Source organism: Nycticebus coucang, chromosome 2 (genome assembly GCF_027406575.1).
Source record: "Nycticebus coucang isolate mNycCou1 chromosome 2, mNycCou1.pri, whole genome shotgun sequence".
Classification (NCBI taxonomy): domain Eukaryota; kingdom Metazoa; phylum Chordata; class Mammalia; order Primates; family Lorisidae; genus Nycticebus; species Nycticebus coucang.
The window spans coordinates 148,542,312-148,567,565 of NC_069781.1; the positions used below are offsets into that span (position 1 = coordinate 148,542,312).

Below are 25,254 nucleotides of genomic sequence, written 5' to 3' on the forward strand. Positions count from 1 at the left end.
CTGGATGGCTTTTTAGCCCATTGGTTTCAGAAAGCCAAGTCTGCCTGACCCAGAAAGGGGTCCAGACAGCCAGACCAGACCGGGGTTATGGCCCAGGCACCCATGACACAATGGCACGCTCGGCCTCACATCAAAGGTCCCAGGCCACATGGCTGTCAGCCGCAAAGGAAAACCCATGAAACAAATCCCCAGGATAACCCACAAACCAGTACATTCTCCATATAATAGCCACAGTCGTGTGTTAAAAACACACATGCAACCATATCAGGCCTCAGCTTAATCCTCCCAATGGCTTTTCACTAGTCTCAGGATAAAATCCCCACTCCCTCCCATGGCATCCGAGGCCCTGTGTGCTCTGGCCCCAAATGCCCACATAGCCCAATCCCACACCTTCACCTCACTACTGCCCGGGTACCCACCACCCCGCCCCTCGCTGGCCTTCCCACATGCCATGTCCCCTCTGCTTCCCCAGGACCTTTGCAGATGCCCTTCCCACTATCTTCAGCACACTTCCCTGCACCCTTCCCCACTTAGATCCAGGACCATGACTTTTAAAAGCCCTACAGAGAGAAGAGAGTTGGCTCCCTACTCACATAATTCAGAACGTTTTATTATAAAGTGTAAAGAATTTTGTCAAAATCTTTATTTATTTATGCATCCTCTACTGCCTTAAAAAACAAACAAAAAAATACTGGTGCCCTAAGTACCTTCTTGCAGATCCCAGCTCCAGCCCCACCTTGGGCACACCCTCCCCACCATCCTCTCCTGCCCATACCCCACCCCACAGCCCTAGAAGCATGTATGGCAGCTGCCATTTTCCCACTGTTTGTGTGATTCATGGACTACGGTCTGTTCCCCAGCACACTCTCAGCTTCACAGTGGGGACCAGCATGCCTCTGCCTCAGTCCAGGGACCAGAACCTAGCAGGTACTCAATAAACAGTTGTTGAATAACTAAAATAGACTAATGAATAGACTAATAACTGCATGGATGAATGGGAGGTGACAGTTCACATTACAAATGAAACCTTCAATGAGACAGAAGTAATCGTCCCTGAGCTCCTGGGAAGAGCTGATCCCCCAATGAATTCAAACAGCTCTTTTAGCAAACCTTTATAAGATACCTACTATGTGCCAGGCCCTGAGCACACAGGGATGAACAAGACAGGTCTTGTCCTCCAGTCACTCAACCCAAAAAGGACACATCAAAACCCCGAATTCTCAACAGCCATTTTATCAGAAAACAGAGTTTCTGAGTGCCCAGGGGAAGGTGAGGAGCAGAGACGAACGTCAGGATGCACCATCACGTCCCACCTCCTCCCACCATCCCCAGGTCAGGATGGTGCTGTCCTCACAGATGCCACCCTGCTAGGTACAGCAGAGGCATGCGACTAAGACTTCTCCCTGAAGCAGAGGTTATCAGAAAGGACACCCTCTTAGTGCCCAAGAGGCTACCTTCTTTTACATACCAGGCAGAGTGCCAGCTGCTGAGGACAGGAAGACCAGGTCATGGCCCCTGCCCTCAACCAGAGCCCCATCTAGCTCGATGGCTCTCAACCAGGTGCAGCACTGCCCTGTGGTCTGAATGTTTATGTTCCCCCAAAATTCATATGTTGAAACCTCACTCCCAAGGTAATGATTAAGAGGTGGGACTTTTGGGAGGTGATCAGGTTATGAGAGTTCCACCCACAAGAACAGGATCAGTGTCCTTCTATAAGACCCCTAAGGAAGCCGATCAGCCCCTCCTGCCCCTCTGCCACATGATGTACCATCTGTGAGGAACAGGCCCTCACCAGATACCAAATCTGGTGCCTCAATCTTCAACTTCCCAGCCTCCAAAATCATGAGCAATAAATTTCTGTTGTTTATAAATTACCCAGCCTGAGGTATTTTGTTACAGCAGCTAAAGTGAACTAAGGGACAGTAATCAGGGAGGCTGCTACTGGTATGTAGTGGGCAAGGCCAGAGGTACTGGATGTCCTGCCAAGCAAGGGACAGTCACTCAGAATGAAGAATCACCCCCACTCTAAATACTACCTGCTGTTGGAGACTCTGGCACCAATCCATCAGCTGAAAACTAACTCAACTCCCTCTCTATTTGCACATGACTGCTGGAGAGCAGTGAACCAAAAGAGCAAAGAAAAATCATCTTTAGTCTGAAGAAGTGAGATGCCACATGTGTCCAGCTTTGGCCCCTAGAAAGCCCCACCTCCCAGCAAAACTCTCCTCCGACACTCCCAGGTCCCCTCTCCCTCCACAGCTTCCTTATTGTTCAAAGTCCTTGCTACTCAACGTGGTCCGTTGGCATCCTCTGGGAGCTTGTAGGAAATGCAGAGCCTCAGCCAGCCCCAGGTCTGATGCATCAGAACCTGCACTTCCACACGATTCAGAGTGATCCCAAGAGCTTAAAGGTTTGAGAAGCACTGCCTGGCGCCACAGCAGGGCAAACCTGGCACTTTCTGCTCAAAGATCGCTAGGCAGGGTTGGCGAGAACTGCTCCCCCGTCCCCATCCCTTCCATCCCCTCCCCCACGTGTCCTGCATCTGGTGAGAGATGGCACAGCACTCCGTGTAGAGTGGCCCAGTGCCACAAGCATGCAAGTTGCTCCTTCCTCAACGGAAGGAGAGTGAGAGAGGGAAGAACCACAAAACCCAAGCAGGTGCCCAGCCTGCAGGCACCCCACTGCAGAAGAAGTCCACTTGTGCCCCACATATAGGGGGTGACATCAGGCAGCACAAAGGGACCATTTTTTGTTATTGCTGATGGGCTTGCCAGCTGATGGGCTTGACAGGACCCAGAATGAGTATCACATGTGAGGTGAGACGCCCTCCTGAGAACTGGGCCCAGACCTGAGTGTCACTCCACACTTGACTTGGCGACACTCAGGAGCTCTGGTCCACTTCTCGTTCCAAGCCTCCCCGTGCTACTAGACCACAGGCTGCTAGAAGGCAGGTTCTGGCTGCCCTCTACAGTCCCCACAAGCCCCTAACTTACCTAGGACAGTACCTAACACCAATAAGTACTGGGGAATGACCGTGGAAGGGGGTGGAGTGAAATGAGTTGAGATGAGGGTCAGGTGCAGTGGCTCACACCAGTAATCCCAGCACTCTGGGAGGCTGAGGCAGGTAGATCCCTTGAGACAGGAGTTTGAGGCTCACCCAAGGAAGAGTGAGACCCCATCTCTACCAAAAATAGAAAAATTAGCCAAGTAGTGGTGGTGCCTATAGTCCCAGCTACTTGGAAGTCTGAGGCAGGAGGATCACCTGAGCCCAGGAGTCTGAGCTATGACACCACAGCACTCTACCTGGGTCAACAGAGTTAGACTCTGTCTCAGAAAAAAGGGAAAAAAAAAAAAAAAGAAAGAGGGTCAGATAGGACATGATGGATGGAATGAAAGAGAAGGGGAAAAAGGCTGGCCCAAACAATGACCTTCCTCAGTACCAACCATGGAAAAAGTGCTTCTACAGGGAGACAGGTACAAGAATGTTTACTATAGCAAACAATTGGAAACAACCTAAATGCCCATCCCCAGGAGACCGGCTGCGTGAACCACAGTGCATCACGCCACACAGCGCTTAGTAAGGAGAAGGAAACCTGTACACCAAGGCGAAAAACTCTTCAAGGCGTGGTATGAAATGAAAAAAAGCAGGCTGCAGAATGATAGATCCAATATGGTATCATTTATTTTTTTAATCAAAAATCAATACAACATAGTTTCTATGGATACACACAACACTGTTTTTCATTAAATGCAAGATACCGTGGATTGTAAAACACACCATTATTTTATATAGCACTAAAAAAGAAAAACGAAAAACACTGTCAGTTAAACCATGACAAGCCACTAACTGCTAAGATGCATCTCACTTCAGAGATGTTCAAGTGTGTCTCACAATCTATGAAATACGGTATTATGTATATTTGCAGTACAAGGTGATGGCAATTAACCTGGGGGTAGAGGCAGGACAAAGCCTCACTGTAGCCTTTGAAATTTCCCACAAATACAATACTTTATGTGTTGCTGTGATATTTAATAGCATCTGACTTTTTTAAAACAATGACTGAACTCGTCCTCTGCCCCTCACTTAGAGGGGAAGCAGTGCTGGAAATGTAGGACCTGTGTGTGAGTCACAGAAGTCACAGGGTCCCCCACAGGGCTGACCCGGGGTGGGCGCAGGTGGGATGCGACCAGGATGCGGCAAAGCTTTGTGAAGAGGAGAAGGAGGCTCTGAAGAACATCCAGTGGGGGGAGTGCCATTGGAAAAAAGAAACAACAGCAAGAGAATTTGATTTGTGGAGACAAACAATTCACAATCTACTCATCGCCTACCATCAGGGCTAGTTGGGGACTTAGGGTTGGCCCCCAGAACGGCTCCTTCATCTGCCCTCGCTGCTCTCCGCAAAAGCAGTCTGGAAAGTCATAATGCCATCCTGAATGCATTCCCCACCAGGGACCTCCACGGACTCAAGCTTCTAATTCCACCTTAATATCCAATTCTGTGTGTCAGGGACAGCTGAACCTCGGCCTGCAGCCTCCACATCACCTTGCCCTGCGTACAAATAAAAATAGCTTTGGTGCTCAGAGCATAGGTTCCCTTGTCTTATCCTCTGGGGGTACCCGGAGCAGCGCACTCAGCGAATGGAAACCACGTGCAATAGAAATACATAATGAACAAAGAGGCTCCGCGGAAGCATCCTTGACCTTCCAGCTTTTCCTTGACTTCTCCCCTGTCATTGTCCCTGTGAAGCCACAGACAGAAGGATGCCATCAAGGAGTGGACAGCCATGGAGGGACTGCTGTGGCCAATTTCTCCAGCATTTAGGTAGGAAATGGTGTTAATCAGAACAACATCCTAGTCATATCTCCATTTATGCAAATAAAGTTCAGGTAGCTCAGCCCTCCACTGTAACAGCTCCACCTGCCAGGAGCCGAGCCTTGCCTCTAACAAATCTACTCCTCTGTTTTCATAATCTGTGGCCTCATAGCCCAAGATCAATCACTGACGATTAGCCTGTCTCAGAAAAAGGGACCACCAAAAACCAAAAGCTCACAGCAAGGTGACAAAGCCCAGTCCCAAGAGCAATAGCACAGCTCCCCACCACCACCACTGCAAACCAACCCACACAGAAAACTTCCCCTTCTATAAATTGCTCTTGAACTCCAAAATTTGACTTCTAAGCATGTCTTCCTCAGCAAAAGCCAAGTGAGCCTGGGGAGCAGGGGTGGGGTGCACAGCATGTTTGCCACTGGCCCCTCCAGATTCACCCCCTACTCCATCCACAGTTCTGTATCTCCTATGGGGATGGAGGATGGGGAGGGGAGAGCCTCTCCTTGGGGCAGCCTTCCCTACAGAAGCTCTCCAGGCTGCCAAAGGTACTTCCTCTTGCCTGCTGGGTTCTCAAGATGTTCCCCCATCCCTCAGGGGGCTCCCTTGTCCCTGCCCAGCTCTGTAAATGGGCCCTTTATTAAATGCTCCTCAATTTCCTTATTTGACTGTGCCATCTGTTTTCTGTTGGGACCCTGACTAAGGGGGTATCCTTTAAACAATTTTTGAGTAAATATGTTTGCAAGGTGTTGGTTGAAACGGTGATAAAAAGCCTTTGGAGGAAGCCATGGAAGGATGGCGTCCATGAGAATGGCGTGAGAGGAAAAGTCAGGTGTCAGACACATGGCCCCGAGAATGTGGCCAGACAGCAGAGCTTCCTAAGACCCCACCACCACCGCCAGGGTCCCCCCCACCCTCTGGGACCTGGCTGTGCTTCACTCCTCCTTGCAACTCTGTCAGGCCTTCCAGGGAGAAAACAAGTCAGCCCTGGCAGGCTGGTGGAGGAAATGGGAGAGAGTGGACCCAGCAGATGCAGGAGCCAACTTGGAGCCTCTTACTCGCCACTCCACTGGGGCGCCCCCCAAGCCCCACCCCAGGGGCCTCAGCATCTTCCCATGCTCTGCAGAGCTTCCCCTGCTCCCAGCAGACTCAGCGGCTGGGGCCCAGCACACCCTGCACAGCCCAGACTGCCACTGAGCACTCACCCACTTACATCTTTATGACCCGCCCCCCTCCAAGGCAGGGATTATGGCTACTTGGGTCACTGCTCTGCCTCAACACCCAGCCAGGGCCTGGCACATAGCAGGGACTGTAAAAAAACCAGAGGTCCAAAATACAAAATGCCTCAACCACTGAAGAATGACACAGCCTCTGGTTTATCCCATGGTCCCTGGGCCAGCCCCCAGGAAGCAAGTGGGAAGGGCAGTTCCTGGGGTGAGAAGGGAGGTTTGGTGCAATTTGAAGGAGAGGAGGCTTTTCTCCAGGCCAGAGGAGACTGTCCAACCACAAGAATTCCTTGTTCTCTCGTCACCCAGGGGTGTGACAAGTGGAACAATTCGGCACCACCAGGCCACTCCCAACAGATCATTCAGTAAGTATTTCCTGAGCACCTAGTATGTGCTGGGCCCTCTGCAAGGCCAGAGTCAGGTGCAGGTGTGAGGAAGACAGAGCAGCACCCTGTTGTTAAGAGGGCCGCCCTGCAGCAGCAAGGACAATAATCCAAAAGCAACTCAAAAGATCGTCTCAAATCACCCTGCTCCCAAGGACCACATCAAATGGCAGGATTTGACGGAATGAGGGGAGCAGCTTTGCGGGGCACAGGTGAGGGCGTCTTGAAGAATACCACACTGAGGAGCTCATTTGGAAGCTGAGGCCCAAAGGCAGTGAAGGAGCAATCACTAGGAAAACCTCAAAGAATGACCAGGAGGCTGCCCAGGAGACAAGGTGCCCACCCTGTGGTGAGAACAGGCCTGGTCTGCCCAAGGCTCCAGGGGAGGACCCAAGTGGGAGCAAGATAGGCCACAGAGACTCAGCCACGGTGCAGTGGAGCAAGGTAGGGTCAGCTCTAAGCCACCACCAGGAGACCAGCAGAGAACAGCCAGTGGGGAAACTGGGCTGCCATAGGCAGACACCAGCCACCTCTCCTCTCTGGTTTCCCTATCACCTGCCCCTCGGCCAGCCCAGCCTCAGAGGGGGCACAGCAGCTCCAACAGGCTTGATTTCTTCACCTGCATCACTCACCAGCACCAACAGGCTCAGCTAACTACCCAAGGCTTCCTACATTCAAGGTGGTGGGGTGGCATGGGGACCTGAGGGGGGACTCCCAAGCCAGTATGCATCCCCCACCTGCAGGGCCTCAGTCTGCCCGAATGCCCCCTGGAGTCGTGATGTCATCTCCAAAAGCAGCCAAATCCTAGTCCATCAGCCCCAAAAAAGACTGTTTAACACAAAATGAAGCATTTTATAATCCACTGTACATTTTCCCTGAGCTGGCACACAGAACGTTTAAAGACACTGCCAAACATCAACCAACAGGCACGCTTCCCTTCAGACCAGTGCCAGAGCTACATCTCAGATTTCCTTAATCTTTTCCTGTTCCGAAGCCCCTGCCTCCCCCTCAGCCCCCAGTCTTTGCTGCGACACCAGCAGTTCTCCTCCCCTCCCCCCAAGGCGACCAGGCCCACAGGGTCAGGGTGAGAGGCAGCAGAGCGGAGCAAGGGAGCCCACACGGCCGCGGATCCCCTGCTGGCTGCTCTCCCTGAACTGCAGGCCCCAGTCAGCGGGAGATAAATTTGGTTGGTTTCTCATTTTGTTTGGGGATGTTCTTTATTTTTCTGCATTAAGGTGTCATTGTAGGGATGCCAATCACAGGATCTCAGGGTTTGGAGGAACCTGGAAAACCAACCAGTGCCAACCCCTCAGCCTCCACCACCCCTCCGCACCCCAAGCCCTGCCCACCTCATGTTCTTTTCAGGCTCTCACCAAACAGACCAGAAAGCGTGTTCCTTTGGCTTCTGGAATTGGTCTTGATCTTGTCCCTTGGAGTACCAAGATTAATGGAGAGAGGGGTCAAAGGGTCTCACACCCATCCCACCACCACCACCACAGCTCCTATCAGAAGTAATAGTAAAAATATCAACCACTAAAACATACCATCATTCACTATCAGAGCACTGGGCACCCCTGAACTGCTGGGGCTGGTCAGGTCGCCTGCTCTGAGATTTTCAACGCTGCTCTAGGTTAAATGGCCCCAGTTTCTTCTCTCTTTGGGTGGTTTCTGCCTGCCAGCATCCATCCCCCTTCTTTTGCTAGCAACATCCTGATTTCCTCTGGAAACATCTCTAGGTCTACCGCTCAGAGCACCTGACTTGGCCTGAGCCCCAGCCAACATGGCACTCCCTCATCAGAGCCAGGGACGCAGGCAGTCTTCACAGGAGTCCGTGGTTTCAGTCGTGCCTGAAGCTAGTCCTACACCTACAATTTCTATCTACGTGAGCCAATACATTGTCCTACTTGATTTAAGCTGGTTAGGGGAGTTAGTGTGCCAGCACTGGCCACCAGGTAACACTAACAAGCCCATGTGCAGGCAGGACTCTGAGGCCTCCCCTCTGTCCTCCAGCACAGGAGGAACAGACCTGGCCTCAGAGCAGGACTGTGCTTTGGTAGTGAACAGCTCCTGCTCTGTACTCACACCCTGCTCACGTAGGCCATGGTCAGCATACAACACTGCAGAGGGAAGGGAGACTGACCAGCTAGGAGAGTCAGTTTCAGAATCTCCTGGTCAAAGCCAGCAGGGGGGCTGATGGTATGAAACGTAGGCACCACGAGGACAGAAGCCATTGTCTGATTGGCTCCCTATGGCATCCCCAGCACCTAAAATAAATAAATAATTCCTAGCATACAGCAGATGCTTCTTAAAAAAAAAAAAAACATTCTGTGAATAAATACGTACATGACAGGGGATGCTATGATTCTAAGAAACATACTTCTCCCTGCATCTCTAAGTTTGTATGTTCCTTTGAATTGTGGACTAAAGGATGTAGGAAGAAATCATCAAAGGTTTCCAGCTACATCTTAAATCTGTTCAGGCTGCTGGGACAAAAGTGCCATGAACTGGGTGGCTTATGCACAACAAACATTTATCGCTCACCATTCTAGAGGCCAGGAAGCCCAAGATCAGGGGAGGACAAAGCCTGAGTCTGGTGGGGGCCTATTCAACTCCTTCTGACTGAACCTGATGGGCAGAGCCAGGCAGCTCTCTGAGGCCCCTTTTATGACAGCACTCACTGCGTTATTCTGGAGCTCTCCTGACCTCATCACCTCCTAAAGGCCCCACCTCGAAGATATTATCACTCCAGGGATGAAATTTCAACATATAAATTTTTTAGAGAGACACAAACATTCAGACCACAGCACGTGATAACAAAGGACTGTCATAGAACGCCCCTCTATTTGTCGCTTTTACCCCAAAATCAGGTCAGGATCCCAGCTGGCAGCTATTCCTATCTTTACCTACAGGCATTTCTCAAAGCTCTTTCAAACCTCAAATTGGTAGTGCCGAGATTGATTACTTGGGGAACACAATTTTCAGATCTTTATACCCAACAGCATCCAGAATTAGTGCCAGGATCTTGAGGAGGAAAGCAACAAGGCCTCTCTGCAGGCAGGGCTCGGGCCTCGGTTTACCCTGCCCTGGGTGGGACAGGTGACAGGAGGGGCATGGCCTGCTGGCCTGATGAAAAAGTGCTCCTGATGGGAAAGGAAAGGCTATGACTCTCGGCAAAAGCACCACGGGCCAGACCTCGCGTGAGGTGGGTGGAGTGAGGTTTTAGGGCTATAAGGGGGCGCTGAGGTGGACACTTACCAATGAATTACTTCCAGAATGCAATTCCTCATTATTGCTGTTTTGGAGGAGGCAGGTGCCTCTCTGTCCCCCTCTAGCTGATGATGAATAATGTGGTTTTCTGGTAACACTGGGTTTCCCAGGATGTGCAGGATGGGGTCACACAGCAGACTGATTTTAGAGCCACCCTGCAACACCATCCGGGTACCAGAGCCATTCAGACGCAAGGACCAGACTACCCCAGTGGCCTGTCTCCAGCCTGGTCCAGGGCCTGGACACAGTGTCATGGGAGCCGAGCTGCTGGTGGATGCTGTGGGGGCTTCACGCATTCCCACCCTGAGAACTGCCCCCAAAGGACCAAGGGTTTGACGTTTAGAGGGACTGTGCCACCTGTGGGCCACGGGTCAAAGTCACTCCTTCAAAAGAAGCAGGGAAGAGCTCTGATCCAAATGGTGTGAGGCGTCACAGAGGCAGAGCCTAACACAGGGCATACCTGGGGGAACATGGGGGAGCCGGGCAGGAGCTGCACACGGACACTTCCTGTCAGAGGACACATGGGCACCCAGCAAGTCAGAGGTCTGCACGCTTCCTAGGGATCACCAGGCTAAGTCACCACCTCCCTATGTGACCTTGCACGAGTCCTACCTCACTAGGCAACCTGTCCTCATCTGAGTACTAGTTGTAGTTCCACAGCCCCAAAACTGTTTGAGGTTGAAGCTGGGAAAGACTCTGCATCCCTAAAATTCTAAGATTAGCTGACTTGCTGTCAAAAGCAAAGCAAATGGACATGACAATCGATACCCAACGATCTGGCATGCCATAGCATTCCATTTATCTGCATGTAACTCCTACCTCCTGAAGAAAGTGTCCGTGCTCCCTGGCCACCATCTGGGGAATGCCCTCCCCAGCTCTCAATCACAGTGGTCTGTGTGGAGCTGCCCAGACTCCCCGCAACGGTGCAACTTGCCGTATGCAGGTCCTGTCCCCTCACCACGGCCACAGTGACAGTCATAGGTACGTCTCGGTCCTTTCTGGCTGTTCCACTATGAGCCATCTAAGGACTTCTGGCCAAGAAGAGGCTGCTCTTCCTACTGTCATGACTGGGTCAAGAGGGTGGGAGCCTGGAAGTGTCAGGGACTCATGTGCCAATGCATGCATCCTGCGGGGCTTGCAGAGACAGAGTTGAGGCAGTGTCCTTGCAAGCCCTGAAGGACTATGCTTAGAGCCAACCTTCCTTAGAGATGGAAGAGATGGCTCATTCTTTCAGCAACTGTTTCTTAGTTCCTTGAGCCAATGAATGCTTTTTTTTCCTGCCTGTCAATTTCAGTCAAGTTCTTAAACAGCATATTAATTGAGGACCTATGACATGGGGCAACCACAGGTCATGGAAATGTCATCTTCAGCTAGGTTATACACCCCATGTTGACATGAACGAGTGATAACTCTCTCTCTGTCTCACAGAGGCACATGGGAGGTATGTATCACTACTTCTTGACATGAATTTTCCGGAAACTTCCAAGAGGAAATGGACTGCAGCAGGGTGTACCCGGACCACACCAGGAATACATATGCAACCAGCCTGAAGGCCTGATGGCTGGCTCGGAATTTTTCTGTCCTCCCTGGGCCTCAAGGTCCTGCTCGGTGTACACCTTCAGTCCCATAGCAGGAAGCCAAGGGAAGATTGGGCTGGTGCCAAGAGCAGAAACAGAAACCAGGGCTGAGCCGAGGAGGAGCAGCCCCACCCACCCCACCCCTGGGACCACCTCTAAGATCTATTCACCAAGGCTCCCCCAAGGGGCATCTGCACCAGAGAAGCTCACAATGTGGGGCACCACACCAGATCCACTCAGGCCCACTCCTGGACACCAGAGAACCCAGGAAGCTCAATGATTCAGAAAACCATCGCGGTGCTCAAGCTAGCTTGGCAGAGAAGAAGCAAAAATCTCTGTCCACTTTGGAGAGTCGTCAGAAACCTCAAGACATACACAGACACACCTTTCCTTCACAGAAAACAAAAGAAATGTGGATTCTTCCCAACTTGACCTCTACAAGGTTACATTAAAATTCCATTTTGGAGAGACCTCCAGGCCCACACACGTGCTGGCCACATTTGCACTATGTAACTGAGTCAAGGAGGGGGGTTCTATATGTCTGGAGGCTTCACAGGGGGGTGAACAGAAATGTCTGCAACCTGCAGGAAACGCAGGGCACAGATGCCTGGACCCAGACTCACAGTCTCCACAGCCTTCAGGCTTCTGCCTCCCTCAGGGAAGTCAGATGGGCAGACAGACCATTTAGGGAAGGTCTCCGCACTCTCCCAGCCACAGACCCAGACTGACCAAGGGGCCCACCCTGCCCCTCCGTGTCCACACACACTCTCAGCATCTTCCAGGAGAGTTGTGAGGAACAAGCTCTCTGTACGTTGAAATGCCTATTAAAGGGTCTAGACCGGTGCTTTTCACCCTTCATCTTATAGCACACTTGAATCCATAGTTAAACTTCCGCAGCACAGTTAAATTATGTTGATCAAAAAGAAGTAAAAATATATATATTTACTGTGCTTTGAATTTCTTTCAAAAATAATGATTTTTAATGATCTTTAAAAATTTTGTGGCACACCTGGGATCTTCTCATGGCACACCAGTGTGCCACAGCATGCCACTTGAAAATCACTGTTCTAGATAAAAAAGCTGCTTAAAGATCACCTCTGGCACTTCTGTAAGTCCAGGAATTCTTTTGTGAAGCAAACGCCTTCTCCACTGAGTTGCCTTCTGTACCAGCCTTTGCTTCTCAAGTGCTGAAGGGTCCCAGCTCATGGTACACACTAAATAAACAGTTGCTGAAAGAATGAACCATCTCTTCCATCTCTAAACTTCCCCCTCTGATCACACCCTAACTGAAGACCTACTACACACGCGTGGAACACAGAGCTTTTATGTGGTGCTTCTGGGGTCTCACGTCCCAAAACACCTGTCTCTGGAGGTTTCACTTTCCTTATTGCAAACACTCCTCTGCCTTGTAGAAGGGCTGTAGTCTTCTTCAGGACAAGATCAAACATTTCTTGATTACCTACTATGAATTCTAGCCACTAACCAAGGCAACCCTGGGGACAGAGGAGACCCCAAAGGCTTGAACACCCTCACCAGTGATACGGTGTTGTCAAACTCGCTGGTCTTTGCCAATCTGCTGGGTTAAAAATGGTATTTCCCTGTGGTTCAAATTTACAATTTCCTTATTATAAACGGGGTTCTGAATCTTTTTAAATGTTTAAGATCCCACTAGTATTTCTTTTTCTGGTTCCATTTCTATCCTGTGCACATGGGAGATATTCAAAATATCTAACGACTAGGGTGGCACCAACCAGAAAGGGTGATGACATTGGGGGGAGAGGGGGGCAGGCATCCCCAGCCAGCTCTGCTGAACCTCGGCCCAGCCGGTGCCCGTTTTTCTGGTGATTTATTGGCTATTTTCTTGGCATTTGCAGGAGCTCCTTACACATTAAGGAAAATATCTTTTGCCTGTGATGTGTGTCTTTCGCTTGATTTATTGTGGTTTTTGCAATGCAGAATTATTTTTATGGTGTTGAATGCTTTGGTGTTTTATTTTATGGCTTCTGGGTTTAGAGGTTATATTTAGAAAGGCCTTCCTTACTCTGATACCATTAAATTAAAACAAAATTTAACTCTATGTTTTCCTTTAGTATTTTAAGTTTTCCTTTTATGTTTAGATTTCTGATCCATGTGGGATTTGCTCCGGTGTTAATGGCGAGGGAAGGATCCAGTTTCCTTTTCTCAGGATAGCCCAGCTCCAGTTGTCCCCAGTGATGTCCGAGGACACCTTTCTCACACACTCAATGTCCAACTGATCTGGCTACTTTCCCCACACGCCATTCCTTTTTCAGAATATTCCTTCCCGCCCTTGCACATCCACTTTCTCTTATGAACTTTAGATCCAGCCCATCCCTTTCCAAATCAATCCTCCTGCTACTTTCCTTGGCTAACATAAAGATAATGGATTCTTTTAGGGGAAATTGACATGTTTATGATATAGAATCTTTCCACCCAAGACAAGGACTGCCTTTCCATTTACTGAAGTCTCTTTGTCTCCCCCACCGTGCCCCCGCCTAGTTGATTCTGCTTTTTTGTCTTCTCCATACATGTGAATGTTTCTTAGTATTCAACTTAGGCTTGTTCCTGGTTTTTCCACTTTTTGTGGCTGGCATGAGGGGACGGGGTCTCGTTCTGTGTTTTCTAACTGGAAGCGGTTTGCATGCAAGAAAGCTCTTCGTGGGGGGATATTAATTGTGCTCAGGCCCCCAGGCCTTCTGCACCGCATGACATCAGGTGACACCAAGGCGCCATGCTCTCCTGTGGGCAGAAACAACTTGGGGCTACACCGGTGTATTTGGGTGCACCTGCCAAGCGGCTGGCCCCAGGCCCACTCTGCACTGCCCAAATGGAGCTAGTAAGAGGGGCACCCACAAGCCAATAAGGCTGGGAGCCCCCCAATGCTGGTGGAGCAAGAAAGGTGCAGCACACAAAGGCCGCTCTGGCCAGCAGGCAGACAGGAGCGAGGCCAGCACAGGTGCCGGCCTCCACGCAGCCCAGCCCTTGCGACTGGGGCCCACAGGTCACTCTGGCCCCAGCTGAACGAACCAGGGTGTAATTAACTTTCCACTCGGCTTTTTATACAGCAGCACTTCACCTCTGCCAGAGAAGGAGGGTCCTGCCTTTCAGAAGGAGCAGGGGAAATACTCCTCGGTTCCAATCCTCAGGAAGGACATGTTTAACCCATGAGGGACATGTTTTGTTGTTGCTCTTTGAAAAAATGTCCCCCTCTTTTTGTTGTTGTTGTTTTTAAGTTGAGTGTTCATAAAAGCCATGTCTAGAGTTTAGTCTGAAATGGCTCACCGTCCAAAACCCACGTTCCCAGTGCACACACGCTACTCCTATCCTGACTCCTGTCTCCACCTACAAGCTCTGTGACCTTGAGCAAAATCCTCTCACTCTCTGAGCCTCCGTGCCGGTGTGTAAAATGAGGATGAGTGGTTAAAGAACAGCATCTCCCTGCAGGGACTGGTGTAAAGACCCACTGACACGGCTCATTCAAGCCATATACATGTATTAAGCACCACTGTGTGCCAGGCGCCAGGTTAGAACACAATAGGGAGCAAAACAGGCATGGCTATTGTCCTCATGAAGTTTCATGGTGGGGAAAGAGAGAGACGAAAAACAGGTTAAAGACAATTACAGGATAATTACAGAAAGGGATGAGTGCCCTAGCTGGCACGGGGGCTACAGAGAGAGCAATCAGGTGGGCTACGGGCCGTCTAGACAGGGTCCCATAGTGCTTTGTAGGAAGTTAGCACCAAACACATGAAGAACGGCAGGACGACAGCCTTCTGTGCAGCTTACACATGTGCCCCAGCACCAGACTGCTGGCCCTGCAGGGCAGTACAAACCTCCTCTGATTCAGAGCTGCCCCCCAGGAGGCTATTCTGAGTGAAAGATCAGAGGCCAGGTAGCTGAAGGGAAGACACCCACACTCAGCTCCCAACTGGTCCAAAAGGCAATTTTGATTCCAGGGAGCAAGAGCCAGGGTCCAGAGTCAGAACCCTCAATCTCCCCATAGGGACCCCATCTGCCTTTCTCTACCTACAAGAAACCAAATCTTGCCAGCAGTTCCTTTAGCAAAGAGGCCAGGGACCCTCCAAAACTGTCAAGTGCTCATATGCCAGGGATGTGGACGAGCACGTGCCAGGACCAGCACAGTATAGGCCGCTGCTGACAACCCATGGAGGACAGCACTGACACAGCCTCATCGGTCAGCCTCGTCAGCTTAGCAGTGGCCAATGTAAAGCAGAATCTCCTTAGAAGGCAGTATCTGCAGCAGGAAGTGCTAAGCGCCCCATCCACATTCAGAGGACAGGCCCATGACAGCGTCAATGAGCACCTCAAACACTGGACTCGGCCTCAGGGGGCATCAGTCCCCTCGCACCTGCTTCTGTGGTGTGCAGGCTGTTCCCAGAGATACTTACCAATGTAGGCGAAGTCCTCCTGGCTCCTGGAAGAGGGTGACAAACACCCCTCACAACAGTCTAGAGCTGTGTTTTTCACCCTTTTTTAATCTCACGGCACACTTCAACCTATAGTTAAACTTCTGCAGCACACTTAAATTATGTTGATCCAAAAAAGAGTGAAAAAAGAATATACTTGTTTGAACTTCTCTAAAAAATAACTTAATGAATGATCTTTACAATTTTTCAAGGCACACCTAAGGTCCTCCCACGGCACACGGGTTGAAAATCACTGGCTTAGAGAGTGCAAACTTGCTCGACCAACACTTCACAAATCATATCAAGGTAAACTTCAGCTCACTCCCTGTCCCAACAGTGTCAGAATCAGTGAGACCTGAATTGATGGGGATTTCCTACCCTTGGCCATTTCCTGACAATGTCTCCGTTTGGAATGTCAAGCCCATCACACTCCCAAAGCAGCCTTTATCTGCTCTGATGCAAAAATCCTCATCTGCTGGTATTAAGTCTGAATTCAATATTTGTAGAGGATATGGACCCAGTTCCAGCAACTCAAGCTGTCTCCCTTTGAGCATGCCTAGTTAAAAGTGAGGTACATCAAAAAAAAAAAAAAAGGAAAAAAAGGTGATGAGTAAGTAATATTGGGAATCCCTTCAGAAAATGTTAAGTGACAAATTCAGCATATAAAAGGGTATGAGTCAACAACTTCAAGCGTTTAAATATTTGTTATACGTGGGCGGGGGCTGCAGAGAAACAAACAAAAATCAAAGAGTTGTTGGGGGTGTGAGAATAAACAGAAGACTGGATTGCTTGTTTTATTTTGTGTTTAATACCTTACGGGTTTAAGGTTGGCATCTGCTTGGGGACAGATGGGGTGTGGGGTAAGGACATGATGGGGCTGTCTGCAGCCCTGAAGTGCACGTGTACTTCAGCCACTTACTGGCTGGTAGTGCCATCCTGCTGAGGGGTAACAGAGAAGATGCCTTTTCAGCCTCCCAACCAGAAATGAGGGATCTTTGGGGCCCAGGCTCCAGGTGGGGGTCTCCCTCATGAACCCATCACAGCTGCTCCAGTGTGAGGTTTCCCTTCCATCCTGAGCACCCACCCACCCCAACAATCTCCAAACCTCACAGCTAACTCTCCTAGATTCTGATAGAGCAAAACCCTGCCCCAACCCCCCAGCTCCCCATCCAACTGACAGAAAGACACAGAAAGAGTCAGGGTGGTCACTCTACAGAAGCCGTTTTAAAGAACAAGGCCAGATGTGGTGGCTCACGCCTATACAACACTCTGGGAAGCTGAGGCAGGTGGATCCCTGAGCTCGGGAGTTCAAAATCAGCCTGAGCAAGAGAGAGACTCCCTCTCCACTGAAAATAGAAAAACTAGCCCGGCATAGTGATACATTCCTGTAGTCCCAGCTACTCGAGGATCGTTTGAGCCCCAGAGTTGGAGGCTACAGTGAGCTATGATGACACCACTACACTATAGCCCAGGTGACACAAAGGAAGAAAAAGAAGAAGAACCACATTCAAGGTCACCACCCACAAACACTCGGCACCACACAGCCCTCCTCCCCAAATGCCAGCTGCCCAACTGCTTGGAAGTGCTGCCACTCCTGGGGCACAGCCGTCTGGGGAAAGGGGCACTGCATCCACATTCCAGCCTCCACAGGAGACGAGGAGCGTTCATACCTAAAAGCACAATTCCAAAAGGACCCAACAGCAGATGGGCAAGTGGTGCTGCCCTTGGTCCCGGATTCTCAACAGCACAAGACTCATACATTCCCACAGAAACATCTGCTGACCACCCACAGCCTGCCTGGCCTCAGCCCAGCGTGGTCCTCTCTGAAATGGCCTTTGCTGGGCTGTCGAGCGTCCTTCTTTCCCTCTGGAGTACATGGCTTGTGAGGGCAGCAATGTCCACTCACAATGTCCCGGGTACAGCACTACCCTGTAGCGGGGTTGGTGAGCGTCCTGCAGACCCACGAGCCTGGCCTGGGAAAGTCTGCTATTACATTTTTATATCAATTCCAAACTTCTAAAGCAGAGGCAATTTCCAAACAACATCTTATGCAAAAGCCCCATGTATAAAACAGACTGTTTAAGGTGACTAGCTCAGACTAGTCTGGGGATCAAAGCTCCCTGATTCTGACAGACCCCACCCCAACCCCCCCACACACACACATAGTAGCCCTCCCTCCAAATACCTCTGGGAACAGTTTGAGAACCACCGCACGATGGAGGAATGTGGAGGCCCTAGAAGAAATTGTTTTGAATAGTGTGCACACAGTTCCCAATGGTCTGTCCTGTCACCGGTAAACCTAAGACCTGGGGGAAAATAATCCCTCTCATGTCTCACGCACGTCAGGGGAGCTCTCCCAGCCTGGGCCATACCTTGGCCAGGCAGTAATGAATTTCTTAGGGATGCTATTAGGTAAGTGCATTTTCCCACACACTTTGGAGGAATTTCAGACTCCTTTCCAGGGCTTAAGGTTTTGGGAATATTCCTGGATCCCAGTCCCCATGGAAGTCGTTAGTGAGGTCCAGTTAGGAAGTAGACAGGAATATCGGTGGGTACCACCAGCACCAACAGGGATGGCTGAGGACCCTGCACACGGGGATGCTGTGGATTTCAGCTGAACCCTGAGGCTGAAGAGAGAGGGTCTGCCCCTGCCCGGGACCAAAGCACCATTAGCTGCTGTCTCTTATTTCTGGCACAGAGACCCACACACAGCCCCAAAGTTTTGTGTTTTTTCCTTTCTCCACCTAGAAACAACACCTTTCTCAAAAGAGAAGTTGAGAGACAGGAGGGACAGCGCCCACCCTGCAAGTGGCAAAGACCCAAGAAAACACTGTCCAGCAGGGGCCTCTACACGAGAATGGGCTGTTTTATTTAGAAAACAGAAGGTCAAGTGATTGTTTTCAAAGTCAGTGACAGTATTTCATTGTCTTATAGCTCAAATTCCTTAGCAGTTCTTGGCTAAATCAAGAAATACACCAGAGTCCAAGAGCAAGACCCTATCTCTATAAAAAATAGAAAAATTAGCCAGGCATGGTGGCTTCCACCTACAGTCCCAGCTACTTGGAAGGCTGAGGCAGGAGGATCACTTGAGCCTGGAATTTGAGGTTGGGGTTGCTGTGAGCTATGATAATTCCATTGCACTCTAGCCCAGATGACAGAGGGAGATCCTGTCTAAAGAGAGAGAGAGAAGGAAGAGGATGAGGAGGAGGGAGGGAAAGAGAAAGGGAAGACACGACACCAGGGTCCATAATTTTCTCAAGTGAGATGCCAGCCAGCAGCCCAGGATCCTGAAGAAGTCTGGCTCAGCCACCAAATAGCTATGCAACTGTCAGGCAACCACCTTTCCCCCTCCTTGCCTCAGTGTTTCCCATTGGGAAAAGAGGGGACTGAAAAAGCTAACCCTGTAGGTCCCTTCCAATTCTGAAGCTAAAATTATAAATTAATCGTCACCTCTACCTCAGGTTGAAATACCACAAATTCTAAATGTTTGAATTACCACTATCCCTCAAAAGTTTAAAACTGTAAGATTCCTCCTGAGTCTATTATTTTTTCATATTTATAACCTCCAGGACAGGGACTTGGGTCTACCCAGGGCTATGCGGGCACAGGTGTCACTAGAGGGCAAGTCATAGCAGTTGCCCAAACACTTGGCTTCAAACTTCCAACATGGCATGAGGAATAAGGAAAGCAAGAACTTTGGGTCCCAATCTACTCCCCACCAGCAAATTTTCCCACAGACAGGTGACAGACCCCTTTAAAATGCTGACCTATGATTTGGGGCCTTCTTCTACAAACTAGCATCCAACCATAATGGAGGAAGATCACAGAGGCTGTGTAAGGAACACAGATGCTATGAACATTTGTCTCTCTGCAAATCTCAGAGCCTAGAAACGTCAGCCCCTATGGCATGGGTCCTCTATCCCAGAGAATGCACATTCCCCCAGCACCGACCCACCTCAGACACATACACACACAAATTGTTCCTATAAAACTGCTGTCTTGCACACCTTCTCCAAGGCAGCAAGTAAATGGAAAATAGGGCTCCAGCCAGGTCTAGCGAAAACAGCTCTCAGCAACCCTTTTACTCAAAGAAGCAGGAGGTCAAGTACAGGGGTGGAACTGGGTCAACTTCTGCATGGGCTGACCTTCGCCTTTGAAATTCTCCATACCCATCACTAGCCCTGCCTCAGAGCTCACTCCTTCAGGCAGCTTTCCACACTTAAGCTGCTTAACTCTGCACTAACAACCTCTTAATTGCTGGGTTTCCAAAAGCCCTTGCAGAAATCTGGGGTGCAGACCCTCCCACATATGGTCCACATACTACAGTGGGGGTGGGGGGTAGGGGACAGGGACAGAGTGCCTCCACCTAATTCCTGCCTGCTGGAAAGCTGTTGCTTTTATTTTTAATTTTATTTAAAAGGCAGATACAGGGTACCCAAGACGCCACAATAAAATGACATTAACTGTAAAATTACATTATTAATTCTTTAATCTCACTTGAGGCTTCAAGCTGTTGCTACGTCCAATTACCCGCGTAACCACCTGTCAGAGTCCCGGTGCTATTTAGCATTACCTCCAGGACAGCGGTGGGCCCGGTGGTCCGTCAGGTCTGCCAGAGACTCGAAGTCCTGCTGACAGTGATCACAGGTGTAAATTGACTCATCCTCCACATCTTCATCGTCCTCATTTCTCTCCTCTTGACTTGTCACGCTGTTCCTGTCTTCCAGCGCACGGCTGGCTTTCCGATCACACTCCGGCTCTCCTTCTAGGCCTCCTGCCAACAGGAAGAATACAGTCCATGTCAGCTGATAGGGTCTTGGGAAAGGGTTTTAAAAGAATCACCCAGCATTTATTAAGATACATTTAATTACTCTACCTCCCGGGGTCCATTATTCTTGACACTTCTCAGTATATTAATAGATGGGGGTTTTTTGTAGCATGCAGTGTCATAATTCTCAACTAGATTCTTTAATTCTTGGTGCAAATCTTCTGGGGGGATTTCTTGTCATCTTCCCTCTGGGCACAGATGCTGGGGGTGGTGACCCATCAGGGAGGTGAAAATGCCTTAGTGTTTTGTCTCCTAAAAACCCAATTCTGTTACAAACCTCTCTAGAGCGTCCATCTGCTGTTCCGAATGCACCTAAACTTTGTTTTCCCCAAAGCCTTGCAATTTAGACCAGGGAGATTTCTTAGCCAAGCTCACCTTCCACACAATAGGCCTCCTAATGTGGTAACGTCACCTTGGTTCTTTGCAAAAAAACATCCTGGTTCTGGAATAAAGGAAGCGCGTGCGCTTGAAGACCACAGATGGTCCAATCTCAAGCTTACGAGGTGTACAAGCCCTCACCTGTGACTTGGTACCGGCCTGCAGAGTGAGAACCAGACTTGGAATGGCTCAACTGATTTCGGTGTTTGGCACTGTGCAGAGAGTGGCCGATGGGTAGAGAAAAGTGAATGAGTGACTATAGTGAGGTGTTGCAACTGTGTAAGGACCTGTGCTTTTTCAAAGCCATAGTTACATATGCATGGCCCCATTTCACAGTCTCACATGTCCTAGAACAAAGGGAGCTCAAGAGGTCGGGCATGGTGGCTTGAGCCTGTAATCCTGGCACTGTAAGAGGACCAGACAGATTTCTTGAGCTCAGGAGTTCGAGACCACCCTGAGCAAGAGCGAGACCCCTCTCTCTACTAAAAATAGAGAAACTAGCTGAGCTTTGTGGCCGGAGCCTACAGCCCCAGCTCTTCAGGAGGCTGAGGCAAGAGGATCACTTGAGCCCAGAGTTTGAGGTTGCTGTGAGTTATGACGCCCCGGCACTCTATCCTGGGCAACAGAGTGAGGCTCTGTCTCAAAAAAAAGGAAGGGGCTCAAGAGATCACGTGGTCCAGCTCCCTGCAGAGAGGGACGACTTTGTTATTCCCATTTCACAGGTAAGGAAGGCACCTGGCATGCACCCTGCAGGTGCCTGGCTGGATATTGTGACTCCTTGTCTAGTTCACTTCCCTGCACATCTGTGGGAAATGAAACAAAGCCTCACAGAGATGAGTGAGACACTTCAAGAACCTGAAAATCAAAGTGCAAAAGAACCACAGTCAATATAACACACCAAATATGTCAGTAATCCTAATACACGTCAGGGGATAAAACGTGCCCATTAACATACAGAGGCACTTGGATAGGAAAATCAAAAAGAACACAGGCTGTCCTGGAAAACAAATCTACCGGTTCAGAAACTAGTGACACTGTTTTAAATCAATGAAAAGATCTCTCTTATTTATTTATAAAAATATTTATGCAAAGGGCAGCAATGCCTATGGCTCAAAGGAGTGGGGTGCTGGTCCCATGTGCCAGAGGTGGCGGGTTCAAACCCAGCCCCAGCAAATAACTGCAAAATATATATATATATATTTATCCAAATGTGCATGCTTATTCAGAAGTGTGCATGCTTTATTCAGTGCACGCTTGTGTGTGTACATAGCACAACGGTTCCAGAAAATGGCTTCACACACAACTTTTAAGCCCCCAAGGGCTGGTCACCAAAGCAGGAAACGAAAGACATGAAACTAAGAGTGCATTCAAGTCAGGGTGGAATCCACAGCTCTGTAAATATTTCAATTTAGAAACAGAAAACGTTATAAGGACTCTATTTCTCCTGTCCGCCCAGAAGACGCGCTTCCAAGCACCTGACATCAAGAACCCGGGAACACAAATCAGCTCATCGGAGAGCCAGCTGCCGCCTTCCAAGGTGGGAAACGTCGCATGACACGCCGCCTGGAACTGCACGGAGGCAGTAAAAATCAATGTTTCCATTTGTGGCTCATCAAAACATCTCTCTTCTTACCAATTAAGGGATGTACAATTTTTAGGTTCTTTTATTATCAGAACATGCCGACTCCCCACAATACAGAAAGCCCATTAAAAGCCAGGCAGCGTATCTATCTCGGGGAATCTGATCTGCTGCGGCGGCAACAGCAAGAAATAGAAAGCCAAGAGATGAGGAATATCACTCAGAGCCTCAGTATTACAAGTCATCGCACAACCACGGTTACACAGTCAAGCGCCTGTCTCTGAATTCCCCATCTACAGTCTTTTTCCTTAATAAAAAAAATGTTCCGTAGAAGAGGAAAAAAGGGAACCCTAATTCTAGCTTTATCTACTATAGCAACTCTCTGGATAGTTAAGTCACAGTCAGCAACATGCCTGCGCTACTTTACTTAACACACAATTTAATGGACATATTTAAATTATCCCCATGTTATTATTTTGGGGGGGGGGAGCATATTTACTTGGCAGCACTTTCTACAATAGCTCATCTATCCACAACTGGAACCATAAACATTACAATGCATTTGATCTCTTTAACTCTGGTACATCCTGTTGGCTCCAGAGTAGATAAATCAGAATGTCAACTCTCAGGTTTTTATAAGGCAAAAACCCATAAAGTCATCCAAGAGTATGAATCTGTTTTAAGGAACTGTCACCTCCCCTACAGCCAGCTACTAATGGGAAGGCCGGGGGCTATGCACAAAGAGCATGGGAGGGGCGGACGGCACGGGGCAAAGTCGGAAGCAAGCTTGGAGCAGACAGAGGCACGGACCCCCTTGTCTGGGCTCCCCAGGGTCCTGAGGTCAGCCAGCCTGACCCTAGGAAGGTGATGCCAGAGAGAAAAGACTCTACAGCCTGAAGAAATTTGGACGAGTAGGTCTTCCCGGAAGACCCGTGAGCCTCTCTGCTGGTTCAGCAGAACAGAAAGCCCCATCCTGGGCAGGGTTTTGCTCTTTGCAAGGCACTTTCACATCCAGCAGTATTTGAACTTCATAATAAGAAAAGAAGATAAATAGTGCTCTTTTTCCATTTGCAGATGAGAAAACTGAGGCTCTGGAGCCCAAAGCTCTCCAAGGGCCAGGAGGCAAGATCTCTGAGCACAGAGAGCTCCGAGGACACGGTCCTATCTGAAGATTCTCTGGAGTCTCTTTTCTGGACCCAACCAAATAGTTGCTCAGGAAGGCCTTGGGGACCAGCGTGCCTGTCCCCGCATCCTGCCCTGTCCTGCCCCAGAGTTCCTGACGGTCCTGCCTTAGGCTGGATTTCACCTGAGCAAGCATAGAGGGGCAGCCCACAGCCCAGCAGCTGGCTCTGGGCAAGTCCCTGTCACAAATGCTGCCTCGTCTCTCTGTGACCTCCTGGGCTCCAATCACAGCTGACCCGCTGGCCCAGACAACCACCCGGGACCCAGGGAAGCAAAGTCAGTAGGCAGAGGAGAAGGCAACCAGCTCACTTCTTCTCTAAATTCTAGCTTTATCTACTATAGCAACTCTCTGGATAGTAAGTCACAGTCAGTACAATGCCTGCCCTACTTTACTTAACACACAATTTAATGGACATGCTTAAATTATCCCCAAGGTTTTTTTGTTTGTTTTGTTGGTTGGTTTTTGGCCATATTTACTTGGCCCCCAAACAGCCCGTGGCTAGCTTCCCCAGCCCCTGCCCAGTTCTCCTGGAGGCTGTCTGGCACAGCATGAATACAGCTCCCTCAGGGAAGGCCCAGAGATTTTGAATCAGGGGCGTCTCCCTTAGGGCCACATACATGGATCCTAAGCACCAGCCTGTCCATCTAGCTGACAAAGCTCCCTACCCACGGGAGCGCACACCCCACCCCACGACTCATAGCGTGTATCCAACGCGCACACCCCTATCCTTTTGCCCAGGCATTCCCCAAGGGCAGCTAGCACTGATTGAGCACTTGTTGTATGCCTGGCATTTAGGAGCACAGGTAGCCCTGTGAGTTGTCACTGTCATATCCCCATCTTACAGGTGTAGAAACTGGGGTTCAGTGAGGTGACAAAGCTTAAAGCCACAGGGAAGTGGCAGGGCCAGGCTGCAAGCCCAGTTCTGTGTGACACTCCTCACCACCTCCCCACAGCAGAGACTTGTTGGGGAATTTGTAAATGCCCTTGAAGTCTTATGTAGGGTCCTAATTATAGTCTCTAAGGTCCAGCTGACCTGTCTGGCTTATCCTGCGTTTCCACGGCCAGAGAGACCTTCTTTCAACTCCTCAAACTGGCAACATTCTTCGGCCAAGGGTTTCACACTCCCGTTGTCCACCTGGAAGCTTTCTCCTAACCGTACCCCCACCTCACGGGGTCTCCCGGCAGGCCTGAGCACCATGTGACTCAGGGTCCCACTCTTCTTTCCCCAGGGCTCCCACCATTACCAGAGCTCTTAGCATAATGCATGGTTCTGCCTCTGTGGGCTCATCTGCTTACTCAGTTTCCCCAGGCAAACTGCCCCACTTCTGCACTGAGGCCTTAACTCCTCCCCCACCCCAGGACAAGGGATCTACTGCCCTCTGAGATGGCTGGCCTTAGGGACTGTCTTGACCAATAGGGGGCAACAGAGTGATGTCCCAAAGCTCTGAGGCAAGGTCAGAAGAAAGCTTCTGGCTCCCCCTTTATCTCTTGGGACACCCCCCAGGGATCCAGCTGCCATACCACAAGAAGCCCGAGCCACACAGAGAGAGTCCTAGACCCTGT

The 25,254-nt window shown here is 49.8% G+C and overlaps 1 protein-coding gene across 9 annotated transcripts in view; it reads right to left on the bottom strand.

The window, feature by feature from the left end:
* Nucleotides 1-25,254, bottom strand: part of ZNF423 (zinc finger protein 423) — a 318,249-nt gene that overhangs the window by 196,389 nt on the left and 96,606 nt on the right. For 8 of the 9 annotated variants that reach the window (XR_008378296.1, XM_053582122.1, XM_053582127.1 and 5 more), the window contains one exon: nucleotides 20,297-20,497. Coding sequence is in view for 2 of the 9 variants with exons in the window: in XM_053582122.1 (XP_053438097.1) it covers nucleotides 20,297-20,497 (201 nt within the window). In the remaining 7 variants the exon portion in view is untranslated. Of the gene's footprint in view, nucleotides 1-20,296; nucleotides 20,498-24,724; nucleotides 24,832-25,254 lie in introns of those variants that run through there. The other variant, XM_053582129.1, reaches the window with a different exon arrangement.